This window comes from Schistocerca piceifrons, chromosome 4 (assembly GCF_021461385.2).
Source record: "Schistocerca piceifrons isolate TAMUIC-IGC-003096 chromosome 4, iqSchPice1.1, whole genome shotgun sequence".
Lineage (NCBI taxonomy): Eukaryota > Metazoa > Arthropoda > Insecta > Orthoptera > Acrididae > Schistocerca > Schistocerca piceifrons.
In genome coordinates, this window is record NC_060141.1 from 830,661,849 (window position 1) to 830,679,026 (window position 17,178).

The 17,178-nt window shown below is 43.1% G+C and overlaps 1 protein-coding gene across 1 annotated transcript in view; it reads left to right on the forward strand.

Moving 5' to 3' along the window:
- Positions 1–17,178, forward strand: part of LOC124794982 (neurexin-1-like) — a 2,052,691-nt gene that overhangs the window by 1,860,559 nt on the left and 174,954 nt on the right. Inside the window, exon 17 of the mRNA XM_047258725.1 lies at positions 5,901–6,059. Coding sequence (XP_047114681.1) covers positions 5,901–6,059 — 159 coding nt within the window. The remainder of the gene's footprint in view (positions 1–5,900; positions 6,060–17,178) is intronic.

The following is a 17,178-nucleotide window of genomic DNA, read 5'->3' on the forward strand; positions in this document are numbered from 1 at the left end:
CATCTGTTTCGAAAAAATATGTCTTCTTTCTTTATTCGTGTCATATGTACACTAAAATGAACGCATATACAATACGTACAAAGAAAACCATACAGTATTCACCCAGAATTGGCCAACCTCGATAGCATCGGGTGCTGCAGACGTCGAGTCCTTCGTGCTACAGCTGGTTACATTTGAAGAGATGCCGGGTCGTCTGCAATTCGCCGCATTCACACAGTGTCGTGCCGGCATTTGTCAGTCGGAAGTTCCATTTGGGGAGATCGTGCCTCGATCTCGCGACTTCGGTCCGTAGTCTTTTTGGGGACTTCCGGACGACCCACTTCTCCGTGTGTCCGGGCGGCAGGGATTCTTGTGGTGTCATCCAGTTTGACAGGTGTTGCCATCTTTCTTTCCACTTGGTGAGTCGGGTAGGCGCAGCTGATCCTTTTAGGGGTTGTGAAGTTGTTAGGAAACACTTCCTAGACTTCAGTCACGGCTTGGCAGGTCGATGTCCAAAGAGTGGATGTGAGGTCACTGTATTCGATTCACGCCTCTCGATGTCAGCGGCGACCTCTCTTCTAATGTCACACGGAGCAATCCCAGCGAGGCATTGAACTTTGTCCGTGGGAGTTGGCCTCAGGCAGCCTGTAACAATCCTACAGCTGTCATTTGAGGCTACATCAAACTGCTTTGCATGTACTGAATTGTACCACACTGGGCTAGCATACTCTCCTGCAGAATAGCGTAAGGCAAGAGGTGTTGTTCTTAATGTTTGTGGATGTGTGTACCCCAGTTCGATCCCGCCAGTTTCCGAAGAAGGCAGTTTCTCGAGGATACTTTCTGCTTCAGCTTCAGACAATGTTCCTTGTAGGTTACTGTAGGGTCGAGAGTGACACCCAAATACCTCGAGTGGGAACAATATTCTAGTTCAACTCCATTGCAGAACATTTCAAGTTTCCTGTCAGCTTGTTTATTTTCCACATGCAATGAACACACTCGCGTTTTCTTAGAATAGGGTGCTAGTTGATTCTTTTCGTAGTAAGTACCAAGCTGTTGCAGACCGTGTGTAAGCATTATCTCTACATCTTCAAACCGACTGCCCTGGCCAGCAAGAGCAAGGTCATCAGCATATACGAAAGTTTTGCATCCTTGAGGCTGTGCTTGATCGTTAGTGAACACATTAAATAAAATACGTGACAGTACACGTCCTTGAGGGGGACCGTTCTTTTGAGTTCTTCATCGGCTGTGTTTTCCTTGGAAGTCCACGAGAAAACGTCGATTCTGTAGGAGTGTTGCAATTATCCTTGTCAGCGCGTAGTCGTTAGTCAGGTTGTAGATTTTGTGCACTAACACTCTCTGGTTTACGGTGTCTAAAGCCGCCGAAAGGTCAACAAAAGCTACACCTGTTATCTTTCTCTGCTCAAAGCCATCTTCTATGAACTGAGAAAGATAAAGGATTTGTGAGGTGCAATTCTTGCCTGGTCTAAAGCCAGCTTACTTCGAGATAAGAAGTGAATCAACTACAGCAGTTAAGCAGTGAAGAATCATTCTCTCTAGGTTCTTATAGGGATGGCAAAGGCGAGATATTGGCCTGTAGTTCTTCGTATCCGTTGGATACTTTCCAGGTTTTAGTATCGCAATCACGCGTGCCTTGTGCCGTAATTTCGGGAACTTGAAAAAAGTCAGACAGTACTTATACAGGTTTAACAGCCAGTCTTTAGTTGCGGTGCCAAAATGTTTAATTTGCTCTAGACAGATGCCGTCTAACCCTGCTGTCTTGCCATTTTTGCATTATTGAGTGGCTTCTTCTAATTGATCCAGGTTGGTTGAATGGTCTAGTCACGTTGTTATTCTGAGATTGTTCCCTAAATTCTAATTTGAAGTCCGATTTTTTGATAGGAGGTCATGGTTTAGCATTCTCAAGAATCTGTGTAGCAATTTCATTTGGAGTGATGTTAGCATGATTGGCATGTTTGGTTGGATCGTTATTTAGTTTTCTCAGCAGTTTCCAGACCTTCTGGCTACTAATTGAAAGATCTGTTTCCTCCATAAGTTTAGTCCATGTTTCTCTTTTCTTTTCTGCTATGGAAGACATTACTTCTTGACCATCCAAGATGGTTTGCTCATTGAATGGATCTTGTTCAAACAGCGGCAGGTGTTTATTCATTAGGGCTGCCGACTGGGTTGTTAATCCGTAGTGGTGTTGTGTTCTACAGCCCAGTGGCATAGATGACCATGATACCTTCTTCACTTCATCCACAAACTTATCATAGTTTTCTGGTGTTGCCTGGAGATCAGTTACAATTTTATCCAGGTTGGTACTAAAAAGCTCCCAGTTGGCCTTACGGAAGTTGTATCTTCTGCGGAATGGAATGGTTCTCGGTTGGGATACTGCAGTAACTTGGCACATCACAGGGCGGTGTTGAGAATTGGTACAGGGTGGCAAACTGTTGTCCCATGTGCTCACTTGCGAATATTAGATCTGGATTATATACACATTTCCAATGTCCACTGTTGAAAGATGTGGGGAGTTTACCATCGTGGATGAGAGTTAGTTGGAATGTGTCAGACCATTTCAGCACTTCTTCCTCGTTATCATCATCTTGTGAGTAGCCTCAAAGTGTACTGTGGCTGTTGAAGTCTCCAGCTACAAACTTGGTTTAGTGTTTGTTGAAGTTCTCAGGGGTCACAAAAGAGAACTTTGTATTAGGTGGTTTGTAAATAGAAGATACAATGCAGTTATCAAGTTCTACTGTGAGTATTTCAATACCATAGAAGGTAGACATAATGTGGAGGTCGGGACATACAAATAAGGCACTTCCATATTGTTTATGAGGTCTTTCAGCAACAAGTCTCATTCCAGGTATTTTGGGGCGACACATTTGATCATGTCTGTGGGTTTCTTGAACATCGCAGCAGTTAGTTTGGCAGAGTCCACACAAAAGCTCTTGTTTGGGAGATGACAGTCCCTCTACATTAAAAGTGCGTATAGTTAACTTTGGCCTTAAGAAATGCCTATGTAACAACAGATGACATCATTTGCTTGTACCTCTGGAATGCTGATGCTCGGTTCAGTACTGGAAAATCTATTTCAAGTACTTATGCAGGGGCACCACAATATGTGTTAATACATGCAGTACTGACACTCCTATTTCCCAAAACAGAAGTCAAGTCCTTCCGTCATTTATCATCAAAGTGCAAATGTCTGTTTTCAATAAACTGATTGAAAAACGGAGGGATGGAACACCAAAAGTAAGAGGATAAGAAAAATGACCATGTAAATGATCAGCATGGTGCCACATTTTTCACTGAGAAAGTGTACTCTGCATTGCAGTACTGCAAACTATGAAAAGCAACAGTGACCACATTATCTAGACCATTGCCATTGTTGTGGCGTAGCAAGACAGCCACGCCGCGGAAGTAGCCGAAAGGCACGCGTTTAGCTCACGCAGGCAAGAGATAGGTCTGTAACAGGATACGTAATGAATGCTATAAAGAAAAGTACGTAGCTGCTGGAATACTTAACTTTAATCCATCCTTGGTACATCGCTATTGACGATACAAGTGAGACTCTATAGTTTCAGACAATATACTGCTAATGGCGCCTTGCTAGGTCGTAGCCATTGACTTAGCTGAAGGCTATTCTAACTATCTGCTCTGCAAATGAGCGAGGCTTCGTCAGTGTGCATCGCTAGCTACGTCGTCCTTACAACTGGGGCGAGTGCTAGTACGTCTCTCTAGACCTGCCGTGTGGTGGCGCTCAGTCTGCTATCACTGAAAGTGGCGACACGCGGGTCCGACATGTACTAATGGACCGCGGCCGATTTAAAGCTACCACCCAGCAAGTGTGGTGTCTGGCGGTGACACCACAGCCATGAACTGCTTCGTTCCGCCACACTACGATCACTTCATCAAAACTCTGTGTTTGCACTCAGGCCGCGAATAAAGAAAGAACACGTGACGGCACGAGAAATTCTGTTTCAGGAAATACGACTCTGTAGGTACTGCACGTGTTGACATTGTTCATAGCGAATGTTTAGTTTTTTATCAAATAAGTCCTCATTTATGTCTCACCGGAATCCAGTTAAAAAATGGTTCAAAGGGCTCTGAGCACTATGGGACTTAACATCTGCGGTCGTCAGTCCCCTAGAACTTAGAACTACTTAAACCTTACTAACCTAAGGACATCACACACATCCATGCCCGAGGCAGGATTCGAACCTGTGACAGTAGCGGTCACACGGTTCCAGACTGAAGCGCCTAGAACCGCTCGACCACACCAGCCGGCGAAATCCGGTTATAATCGTCAGTTACACAGTACTGTTTCGTTGACAGCATCTGATTCTGCAGTCTTTAGATTTGCTACCTTCTGACAGTGGTCGTACACGAATGCAGAATTTTACAGATAAGTGATTGTCTTTTGCTGACAGTTGTGGCTGTTAGTGAAACGGTGTTTATCGGTGACATTCGCAGGAGTGGTAAGTCCACCCGTAACTTCGATTTGCTTGACTGACAGTTACAGCATAACACGACAGTGGGACTAGCTGCACTTTAATGCAGAGGTACAGCAGTCACCTTGTAAATCGGCATCGATACTCGACGTGCTACGTGAGCAAAGTACAAAAGTTTTTCAGAGTAGTGACGTGCAAGGAAAAGACCAAAGTAAATATGACTGATGATTGATGAAGATGAGTTATCACTGTAACTAGTTTGGAGGTATAAAAAAAGCATAGTGTTTACATGAAGACAGACCTACACCTCCCATATTGTCATTCTTTGGGTAAAAATCGATCAGGAGAAGAGCCTGAGGGTACAATGCTGTTTATGTTACTCCTGTCATTCTTTCAGTTCTCTAACTGTATCATATCCTCACTCAGGCCCCCAGTGAAATATTTGTACTTCAGTCCTCCATACTTGTGTCAGTGCTTTATATTACCAATAAAGCACCTTCAGTCTACTTTGCCTCAGTGGCTAAGTGTCAGATTACAAATTCAAAGTCTCAGGTTTTTATTCTCAGTCAGACCTGAGATTGCTTCTTTCTGCTTGTGCAATGACTCACATTTGCGAAAACTGAAAATGGCTCTGAGCCTCAGTGTCCAATTAAATTGTCGATTCCCATGTCAGCTGGCGAAGTAGGCCAGTTCAAAGGCTGGAGGAAGGTAAGGGTATACACCTCCAACATAGCCATGCTGGATTTGGTGTTCAAACCGAACTTTAGGTCAAGGGCAACTTATCCTTAGGCTCGTACTCAAAATTTCACATCATTTCTACTCAATCTTTTAATAATTGTGTCATGCTAGGCATCATTTCTCTGCACATTTTATTGTATTTCTTTTGCAACACACAATAAGAAGCTCTTTTTTATTATTTTTTTAATTGAATGGTACGGTTTCGTCCAAAAGGCTTTAGACAGAAAATATAGATGACTCTGACAAAAATTTCTTCCATTATTATCAGTTAAAGATTGGATGCAATAACATATTATACAAGAATAGCTCAGCTGACTCTTTCTCCCAAGTTTTCAGAATGTCTAATGTACATCGCTATTGAAGGTGATAACTTAAGAATGTATTTATTTCCACATATGAAATATTACTTACACTCCAAAATTCCTCCTTGTGTCTCCACCTCCCCTACACTTCTGTGTTATAAATTCCCCAAACTTTTTCAATCACATGCACCATTATTTATAGAGCAAGACATTGAGAAACAGTACTTGAAGGCACACCAGGATAAAAAAAAATTACTGAAATTGCATTAGATAATAAATATAAATTATAATATGTGAGACTAAAATAAAATGTAATTAAGATCTGATCATTAACCATAGAAATACTTTACCAACAGCCTCCATATAGATTTAAAAAAAAAATCGTAGTATGTTCTAGATTACATATTATAGAATAGAAACTTTTTCACAGGTGGTGTCCGAAAGGATATGTATGCGAGTCTTCCAAAGCAAGTAACATCAAAACAAGGCTTCCAAGGATGCCTGGCTAGTTTGGACCTAAATGGAGAGTCACCAAGTCTCCTGCTTGATGCTGTAGTGCCAAGTACTCAAGTTGCATTAGGCTGTGAAGGTAAGGAATGTATATATACAGAGACTCAAAAAAAATTGCGCATCAAGAACTGAATGGATTTGTAAAACACAGAATTGAGGTAAAAAGATTGTTAAATAATAACTTTGTGTCATGAGTTTAATGTCAAGATATATGCGTACATTGCAAAATTACATCTGCAACAAAAAGGAAATCGTAAAAAAATGTGCTCACAAACCCATTCTTAAAATTTCATTATCTCATTGAGGATAGGAAATGCTAGCATCTGCTGCAGTGTGCAAGTTGGATCGTTCAATAAAACAAAATGCTTCTTGTTGTGTGTTGGAAATGTAAGGACTTCTGCGCAGACTGAAGAGATTCCTTTGACATAACTGTACATGCTGCAGCAACATGAAGTTTTCAATTATCTTGGATCATTGGAATTTGCACACAGACTTCATAATTCCATGCATCTTCTGCAATACCGCTGATTAATCTGGTGGCAAAGTGACATCGATATGAATAGACGCAAAAAATGCTAGTCTTATTTATTCTAAGAGGCACTCACAGTTTCGCTGAAACTAAAAGCTGCTCGAACATCTCTTCATTTCAGTTATTGCAGACTCACTCCTTATCTTCTGTGGAATTCCAGTGCCTTCCCAATAACAATTTTTTGTACGTTTACTGAAATGTTATTCTTGTCAGACACTACCTGTTGAGATACCTTTGTGCATACAACTGGCTGTTCTTTTTAAATTCCTTCTGTGTTCTCCATAAGGAAGTAGCGTATCTAGTTTCTCTTGGTTTGCAAAAGATATTTCATTTCCACTTGACACACGTGAATGATACAGATGAATGGTAATTACATATCCTCTGCGCCACTTTTATAATGGGAGAAGAGAAATTTGTTAACATTCAATAGGTATAAATTTAAGTGATAGATAGTCTTTTCGGAAGGTATTTGTCTGGAGTGTAGCCATGTATGAAAGACAAACATGGACGAGAAACGGTTTACATAAAAAGAGAATAGTCTCTTTCAAAATGTGGTGCTACAGAAGAATGCTGAAGATTAGATGGATAGATCACTTTACTAATGAGGAAGTACTGAATAGAATTGGGGTGACAAGGAATTTGTGGTACAACTTGACCAAAAGAAGGGATCAGTTGATAGGACACATTCTGAGACATCAAAGGGCCACCACCTTAGTATTGGAGGGAAATGTGGGTGGTAAAAATCATAGAGAGAGACCAAAAGATGAATACAGTAAGCAGGTTCAAAAATATGTAAGTTGCAGTACTTCTTCGGAGATGATGAAACCCACAAAAGATAATAACTCAAAAAATAATAACATGGAGAGTGGCATCAAACCAGTTTTTGAACTGAAGACCACCACCACAACAACAACAACAACAACAACAACAACGTCAGGATGCAACACTAGTTTCTACCTTACAGAATGTGTTGTATTTTCTTATTAGGATGAGAAATTGTGCGCTTCCACATAAGACAGAATTGCATTCCTGTTCGAAACAAATAAATCCTAAGTAGTAAATACTGTAATTTCTCCAAAACCGTTAACTGGATTTTGAAAAGTGAAATGCTGTTGAAGTCATCTCTTTTACAAATATGACTCTATCAGCAGAAATATGTGTAGTTCCATTTGAAAGAACTAGTTGATGTGTATTTTTCTGTAAGTAATATAGTTAAAAGAGACTCTTTGTGCTTAGTAAGGATTTTTTTAACAGTAAATTTGAGCGTACACAGGATTACTGTGTATTACATAGTTAAGGAAATATGTGAGGTGAACAGCTTAGTTGAATCATCCTTTATATACAGCAGTGTTCACTTTACAGCATCACTGGGCTTTCAACTGTGACCCATCGACTATTTGTCTCTACGAGTATCTTCTGACAGCTGCCTTTTCTGGATAGCCTGTGCAATATCTGCATTCCAGTCCTCTGTAGGTTACAACTCCTTTCTGCCTTCCTGGAAGTACACTACATCTACATCTACATGATTACTCTGCAATTCACATTTAAGTGCTTGGCAGAGGGTTCATCGAACCACAATCATACTATCTCTCTACCATTCCACTCCCGAAAACCGCGCGGGAAAAATGAACACCTAAACCTTTCTGTTTGAGCTCTGATTTCTCTTATTTTATTTTGATGATCATTCCTACCTATGTAGGTTGGGCTCAACCAAATATTTTCGCATTCGGAAGAGAAATTTGGTGACTGAAATTTCGTAAATAGATCTCGCCGCGACGAAAAACGTCTTTGCTTTAATGACTTCCATCCCAACTCGCATATTATATCTGCCACACTCTCTCCCCTACTAGTGCCCTTTTTTGCATCCTTTCGATGTCCTCCGTCAATCCCACCTGGTAAGGACCCCACACCGCACAGCAATATTCTAACAGAGGATGAGCGAGTGTAGTGTAAGCTGTCTCTTTAGTGGACTTGTTGCATCTTCTAAGTGTCCTGCCAATGAAACGCAACCTTCGGCTCGCCTTCCTCACAATATTATCTATGTGGTCTTTCCAACTGAAGTTTTTCGTAATTTTAACACCCAGGTACTTAGTTGAATTGACAGCCTTGAGAATTGTACTATTTATCGAGTAATCGAATTCCAACTGATTTCTTTTGGAATTCATGTGGATCATCTCACACTTTTCGTTATTTAGCGTTATTTAGCCACACTATACAGCAATCTTTTCTAAATCGCTTTGCAACTGATACTGGTCTTCGGATGACCTTACTAGACGGTAAATTACAGCATCATCTGCGAACAACCTAAGAGAACTGCTCAGATTGTCACCCAGGTCATTTATATAGATCAGGAACAGCAGAGGTCCCAGGACGCTTCCCAGGGGAACACCTGATATAACTTCAGTTTTACTCGCTGATTTGCCGTCTATTACTACGAACTGCGACCTTCCTGACAGGAAATCACGAATCCAGTCGCACAACTGAGACGATACCCCATAGGCCCGTAGCTTGATTAGAAGTCGCTTGTGAGGAACGCTGTCAAAAGCTTTCCGGAAATCTAGAAATACGGAATCAACCTGAGATCCCCTGTCGATAGCGGCCATTACTTCGTGCGAATAAAGCGCTAGCTGCGTTGCACAATAATGATGTTTTCTGAAACTATGCTGATTACATATCAATAGATCGTTCCCTTCGAGGTGATTCATAATGTTTGAATACAGTATATGCTCCAAAACCCTACTGCAAACCGACGTCAATGATATAGGTCTGTAGTTCGATGGATTTACTCCTATTACCCTTCTTAAACACTGGTGCGACCTGCGCAATTTTCCAATCTGTAGGTACAGATCTATCGGTGAGCGAGCGGTTGTATATGATTGCTGAGTAGGGAGCTATTGTATCAGCGTAATCTGAAAGGAACCTAATCGGTATACAATCTGGACCTGAAGACTTGCCCGTATCAAGCGATTTGAGTTGCTTCACAACCCCTAAGGTATCTACTTCTAAGAAACTCATGCTACCAGCTGTTCGTGTTTCAAATTATGGAATATTCCATTCGTCTTCCCTGGTGAAGGAATTTCGGAAAACTGCGTTGAATAACTCCGCTTCAGCGGCACAGTCATCGGTTACAGCACCATCGGCACTGCGCAGCAAAGGTATTGACTGCGTCTTGCCGCTTGTGTACTTTACATACGACCAGAATTTCTTCGGATTTTCTACCAAATTTCGAGACAATGTTTCGTTGTGGAACCTATTAAAGGCATCTCACACTGAAGTCCGTAAATTTTAGCCAATCTTCGGGCTTTCGCGTTCTTCTGAACTTCGCATGCTTTTTCCGTTGCCTCTGCAACAGCGTTCGGACCTGTTTTGTGTACCATAAGGGATCAATTCCATCACTTACCAGTTTATGAGGTATGAATCTCTCAAATGCTGTTGCTACTATATCTTTGAATTTGAGCCACATCTCGTCTACATTTGCATAGTCAGTTCGGAAGAAATGGAGATTGTCTCTTGGGAGGGCTTCTAGTGACACTTTATCCGTTTTTTTTAAATGAAATTATTTTGCGTTTGTTTCTGGTGGATTTGGAAGAAACGGTATTGAGCCTAGCTACAATCCCTGTATCAGTCATGACGCTCTCTATTAGCTCTGTATTATTTGTGGCTAAGAGGTCAAGTGTGTTTTCGCAACCATTTACAATTCGCGTGGGTTCGTGGACTAACTGCTCGAAATAATTTTCGGAGAAAGCATTTAGGACAATCTCGGAAGATGTTTTCTGCCTACCACCGGGTTTGAACAAGTATTTTTGCCAACATATCGAGGGAAGGTTGAAGTCCCCACCAACAGTAACCGTGTGAGTGGGGTATTTACTTGTTACGAGACTCAAATTTTCTCTGAACTGTTCAACAACTAAATTATCGGAGTCTGGGGATCGGTAGAAGCAGCCAATTATTAACTTAGTTCGGCTGTTAAGTATAACCTCCACCCATACCAATTCCCACGAACTTCACTACAAGATAAACCACTACTGACAGACACTAACACTCCACCACCAATTCAGCCTAATCTATCTTTCCAGAATACCGTCTGAGACTTCGTAAAAATTTCTGCAGAACTTATTTCAGGCTTTAGCCAGCTTTCTGTACCTTTAAAGATTTCAGCTTCTGTGCTTTCTATTAGCGCTTGAAGCTCAGGGACTTTCCCAGCACAACTACAACAATTTACAACTACAATTCCGACTGTTCCTTGATCCAAGCACGTCCTGTATTTGCCATGCACCCTTTGAGATTGCAGCCCACCCTGTACTTTCCCGAGGCCTTCTAACCTAAAAAACCGTCCAGTCCACGCCACATAGCCTCCGCTACCCGTGTAGCCGCCAGCTGAGTGTAGTGAACTTCTGACCTATTCATCGGAACCCGAAACCCCACCACCCTATGGAGCAAGTCAGGGAATCTGCAGCCAACACGGTCGCAAAACCGTCTGAGCCTCTGATTCAGACCCTCCACCCGGCTCTGCACCGAAGGTCCGCAGTCGGTTCTGTCAACGATGCTGCAGATGGTGAGCTCTGCCTTCATCTCGTAAGCAAGACCGGCAGCCTTCACCAAATCAGATAGCCGCTAGAATCCAGAGAGAATTTCCTCAGATCCAAAGCGACACACGTCATTAGTTCCGACATGTGCCACCACCTGCAGCTGGCTGCACCCTGCGCTCTTCATGGCATCCGGAAGGACCCTTTCCACATCAGGAATGACTCGACCCGGAGTGCACTACTGGCCATTAAAATTACTACACCACGAAGATGACGTGCTACAGACGCAAAATTTAACTGACAGGAAGAAGATGCTGTGATATGCAAATGATTAGCTTTTCAGAGCATTCACACAAGGTTGGCGCCTGTGGCGACACCTAAAATGTGCTGGCATGAGGAAATTTTCCAACCGATTTCTCATATACAAACATCAGTTGACCAGCATTACCTGGTGAAACGTTGTTGTGATGCCTCGTGTAAGGAGGAGAAATGTGTACCATTACGCTTCCGACTTTGATAAAGGTCAGATTGTAACCTATCGCGATTGCGATTTATCGTTTTGCGACTATGCTGCTCACGTTGGTCGAGATCCAATGACTGTTAGCAGAATATGGAATCGGTGGGTTCAGGAGGGTAGTACAGAATGTCGTACTGGATCTCAATGGCCTCATGTCACTAGCAGTCAAGATGACATGCGTCTTATCCGCATGGCTGTAACGGATCATTCAGCCACATCTCGATCCCTGAGTCAGCAGATGGGGACGTTTGCAAGACAACAACCATCTGCATGAACAGTTCGACGATGTTTGCAGCAGCAGGGACTATCAGCTCGGAGACCATGGCTGTGGTTACCCTTGACACTGCATCACAGACAGGAGCGCCTGCGATAATGTACTCAACGACAAACCTGGGTGCATGAATGGCAAAACGTCGTGTCTTCGAATGAATCCATGTTCTGTTTACAGCATCATGATGGTTGCATCCGTGTTTGGCGACATGGCAGTGAACATACATTGGAAGCGTGTATTCATCATTGCCATACTGGCGTATCACCCGGCATGATGGTATGGGGTGCCATTGGTTACACGTCTTGGTCACCTCTTGTTTGAACAGTGGATGTTACATTTCAGATGTGTTATAAGCTGTGGCTCTACCCTTCATTCGGTGCCTGCAAAACCCTACATTTCAGCAGGATAATGCACAACCGCATGTTGCAGGTCCTGTACGGGCCTTTCTGGATACAGAAAATGTTCGACTTGTGCCCTGGCCACCACATTCTCCAGATCTCTCACCAATTGAAAACGTCTGGTCAATCGTGGCCGAGCAACTGGCTCGTCACAATACGCCAGTCACTACTCTTGATGAACTGTGGTATCGTGTTGAAGCTGCATGGGCAGCTGTACCTGTACACGCCATCCAAGCTCTGTTTGCCTCAATGCCCAGGCGTATCAAGTCCGTTATTACGGCCAGAGGTGGTTGTTCTGGGTACTGATTTCTCAGGATCTATGCACTCAAATTGCGTGAAAATGTAATCATATGTCAGTTCTAGTATAATATATTTGTCCAAAGAATACCCGTTTATCATCTGCATTTCTTCTTGGTGTAGAAATTTTAATGGCCAGTAGTGTATTTGTGTCCACGCTTTCTGAGGTATTCTGTTGACACAGTCTGTCTCATATGGCCATGTGTTTTGTTTCTGTTCTATGTTTTGTTTCCTTTCTAACCACTGCAGCAACGCTGAATCTAATCCAATCATTCAGTTGGTGTCTTACTTTCTTAACATATTTATTATTTTCATTTTGCAAACTCACCACCCATACATCATTTTCACGATGTGGAATATTTCATTCATTGTCTTCGTCAGTGTCAACATTTTGGCCACATTTGATGTGGCTCTTCCCAGTAAACACTTGGACAGTCACTTCATTGCAATTCTGCAACATAGTACTTCATTAATGAGTGTTAGTCAGGCCCATAAACATATGTATGCACTTTGTTCACTTTTTGATGGACATTTTACTTGGCAAACAATGGCTAGTTTGGGAAAGGGCATAGCCCAAAACCCAACTAGGTAAATGGCCATTTTAGTTGCAACTCTGGCTGCCCCATTTTGCATCACAATCTAAAAATGAGTTGTTGTCTCACTATACTCAGCACACTGGAGTTATGCAAATAAAAATTGTATTCAACTATTATTGTTATTTTGTACTCTGTAGAACAATCTCCATCATGATCAAAGGCAAGAGCTTTGTGTTATTATTGATAAGTGTGAAAGCTACTGCCCGTGAGCCATACAAATAAATAAATAAATAATGTGAAAGCTATTTATGAATCACAGTAACATGTTTTATATAACTTCAATAAAGTATTAAGGTGATGTTTAATATGTTCTTGTTCTGCATATTTTTTAATTTTACCTTCTTTTTTAGGAAATTGTGTTTTCTAGTAATATCTGTATTTTTGAATTATTTTTTCTACAACATTCCTCTGATTCACATTACAAATCAACAATTTTTGAATAAACATTGAAAATTTCCCATTTTGCTTTAAATACTGTTTATGTTTAAGTAAGGAAGGTACCTATGTGCAACAAAAATGTCACATAGGTTATGTGGCCCTTCTGTATCCTCACTCAGTTTCAAGGCAGATCACAGCTTCTGGTTTCTAAGGCAAACTAATAAGATACTGGTCACATATGTAAACAAAACAATCAACACGTAACACCCAATATGTATGCTACACATCTAGTGTACAGGTAGTCTTAACTGCCGAAAGCTATTAGGAAAACTATTGTAGTCGATGCTTACCTGTGATAGAGTATGGCAGCCTACTGTAATTTTTCAGCTCTACCCAGCATTAATGAAGAATGTTTCAAAATCATTTGGTGTGAATTATTTTTGCTGATATCTGTAATTCTACCCAGATGAGTCTTGACAACAGTCCATCCTGCAACCAGCTCTGCATTTATTTTGTGACATGTTAACATCATCATCATTTGCCTTGCACTTGTTTAATATGACTTCTGCATTGTGTTTGTTCTTTAGCCTTATTTACTTTACTCTTTCTGCTTTTTTATTCTTTGATTTGTCATAGGAAATCATTAAGAGTGTTCTAAGCCTTTCTAGATCACATGTGAACTAATTATCCACAGATGTGAGGCCATGTATCCTGGTAGTTCCCTTATTTTTTTCTCACTACTTTAGGGCAAAAAGTTTTGAATGTATCTAATAGCACACTGATGAATAACGTATATGCATTTTCAATATGAGTACTTTCAAGCAGAATGCCATTCCAGTATGTCATCTTTAATTGCAGTCTGCAGATACGGGCCTTTTATTTTTAATTTTAAAATGATATCTTTATGGTCTTATGGGTAGTGTTGTAGGGTTGCTGAATCCAATGATGCACACTACACCACATGTAATAAACACTATTTTTATTTCTCGTAAGCACACATATACAGTTGTTTACATTCTGAATTCTCGGTACACGTCCGTACACTTTCGCGCGTGACCACAGACTGGGGCAAAGAGCTTGCCAAAAACAAAGATATTAACCGCGACTTGGTCGATAGTCGCAACATTAGCCCCCCCCCTAGAGTGTGGAGCACAAGCATAAATATTGGGGCATACATGTAAAGGGAACACCCAGAGGGGAGGGAGAGGGTGTTTAATCAGAAACCATACCTTACATTACATTACATTAGTAATTGAAGTCTTCGAGCCAGCGAGGGGGGCGGATGGTCCTGCCTGACCGGGTGAATCCTCGTACAGCAGTTGAGGGATCTGGGGAGGGGATGGTGGGTTGTGAGGGGCCAGGATAGCGGATCTGAATGCCTGTGGTGGTACGTAGGACTTTGACCGTTGATGGGTCAGTACCAACAGGCAAGGGGACAGACTGGAGGAGATGAATGTGAGTTAAGTTGTCACTGGGGAAGCTGGCTTGTTCGTAGAAGATGTACACATTACCCGGCTGCATAACAAAAAACACATTAGAGCTGCAAATAAGATCTGTGTTGACATTCACTACCACTTCCTGATACGGGTTGACAGAATCTCCACACGAGTCGTCATCGGTGACATCACACGCTCTGAGGCTGGTCCCTGATACATCACTGAATCCTAACAGGGGAGAGGCGAGGGGCTGCCTGTAGGAGGGTAAGTCATCACACGCATCACTCTGCCTAGGAATGTCACACGCACCTGTAGCACTGTCACACGACTGGGAGTGGGGAACGTCACACGTGTGGGAATGGGCGTCGCTCATCCATGGACTGTCGGTAGATGCCTCATGCGAGGTGGGTGCAGCAGGGGATGGGGTCTGACTGGGAGGGGTATCGGGCAGTTCTCCCAGAGTCCATGCAGGTTTGAGGCGGCAGACGGATACCGTTTGAGGCGTGCTGTTAATGAGCACTTCGAACGTGTTGGTACGCCGTGATATGACTCTGTGCGGGCCCGTATATGGAGGTCTGAGTGCCGGTCGGATGGTGTCGTCACGCACCATGACGTGAGTGCACGACGCCAAGTCCTTATGCAGAAATACGGGAGGGGGCGTGTGTGGTAGAGGAGGCGGCACACGGATGTTAGCAATTAGCTCCTTGACCTGCCCGACGAATGTCGAGTCGCAGATTTGATCTGGAGGAAGTGAAGGCTCGACTAACTCTGCTGGGAGTGTGAGGGGTTCTCCATACAGTACCTCTGCCAGAGATGCGCCAAGGTCCTCTTTGTACGCGGCCTGAACGCCTAACATTACCCATGGTAAGGCATCGGCCCACTCACCTCCGTGGCACATCAGGGAAGCTGAGGGGGGTAAGGGCCCGACGATATCGATGTGTATGTGCTGGAATCTTCTTTTTGCCACATCGAACGTACCCATGGGGGGCTGTGCATGACGTCCTACTTTTGCGCACTGACAAGCCACACATGCTCGTGCCCAACTGCGAAACTGTTTTATCACCCCGGGCCAAACAAAATGTTCAGATACCAGACGTGCAGAGGCGCGAATGCCAGGGTGTGCCAAGTCGTGGATACTATTAAATATATCCCGGCGGAGAGGTGCAGGAATCACCGGGCGTATGCGTCCTGTTGAAATGTCGCACCAGATGGGTGATGAAAACCCAGGAAGTGTCCGTAACTCTAGTTTGAGTCCTGTTTTGATATCGGAACGCAATGCTGCGAGTTCAGTATCCTCTGTCTGCAATTTAGGGAGCTCACTGAGGTCCAGTTGTGAAGATAAAACCGACACCCGAGACAGAAAATCAGCGACGACATTGTCTGCGCCTCTGACGTAACGTATGTCATTCATAAACTGACATATAAGGTCCATATGCCTAAAACGTCTCGGGGATGAGTCCTTACCTGGGTTGCGGAAAGCGTAAACCAATGGCTCGTGGTCGGTAAATACCACGAGATGACGACCTTCGATATCGTCTTGGAAATATTTGATAGCAGCGTAAATAGCAAACAGTTCCCGGTCGAAGGTCGACCATTTACGTTGGGAAGCGGTCAGTTTGTGGGAGAAAAATCTGAGCGGCTGTACAACAGAACCCACGGATTGCTGAAGTACTGCCCCCACTGCTGTATCACTTGCGTCTGTAGTAAGCGAGATGGGAGCATCAGGAATGGGGTGAGCAAGCGTAACAGCTGTCTGTAAGGCTGACTTTAGATTATCAAATGCGCGACGCATATCTGGAGTCCACGTGACCGCCCGAGACCCTGATGTGTATTTTCCTGCGAGGGCATCCGTCAGTGGGGCTTGTATGTCGGCGGCGCGGGGAATATGTTTACGGTAGTAATTTACCGTTCCAAGGAAGCGGCGGAGGCTCTGAAAATCTTTGGGCAAAGGCACCGTACTAATGGCCTCCACCCGTTCAGTTAGGGGGCGGATGCCGTCGCCCGAAACTCTGTGGCCCAGAAAAGTGACACTGGTGCGGCGGAGTTGTGACTTAGTATTGTTCACTGCGATACCGTTTGCTTTTAATAGTTGGAGCACTGTATTTAAATGTTGTTCATGTTCCTCGAGGGAGGAAGAAAAAATTAACAAGTCATCCAGGTACGCATATGCAAAGTCCAGTTTTCCAACCAGCGAGTCGATGAACCGTTGCCACGTCTGTGCAGCATTTTTAAGGTCGAATGGCATAAACA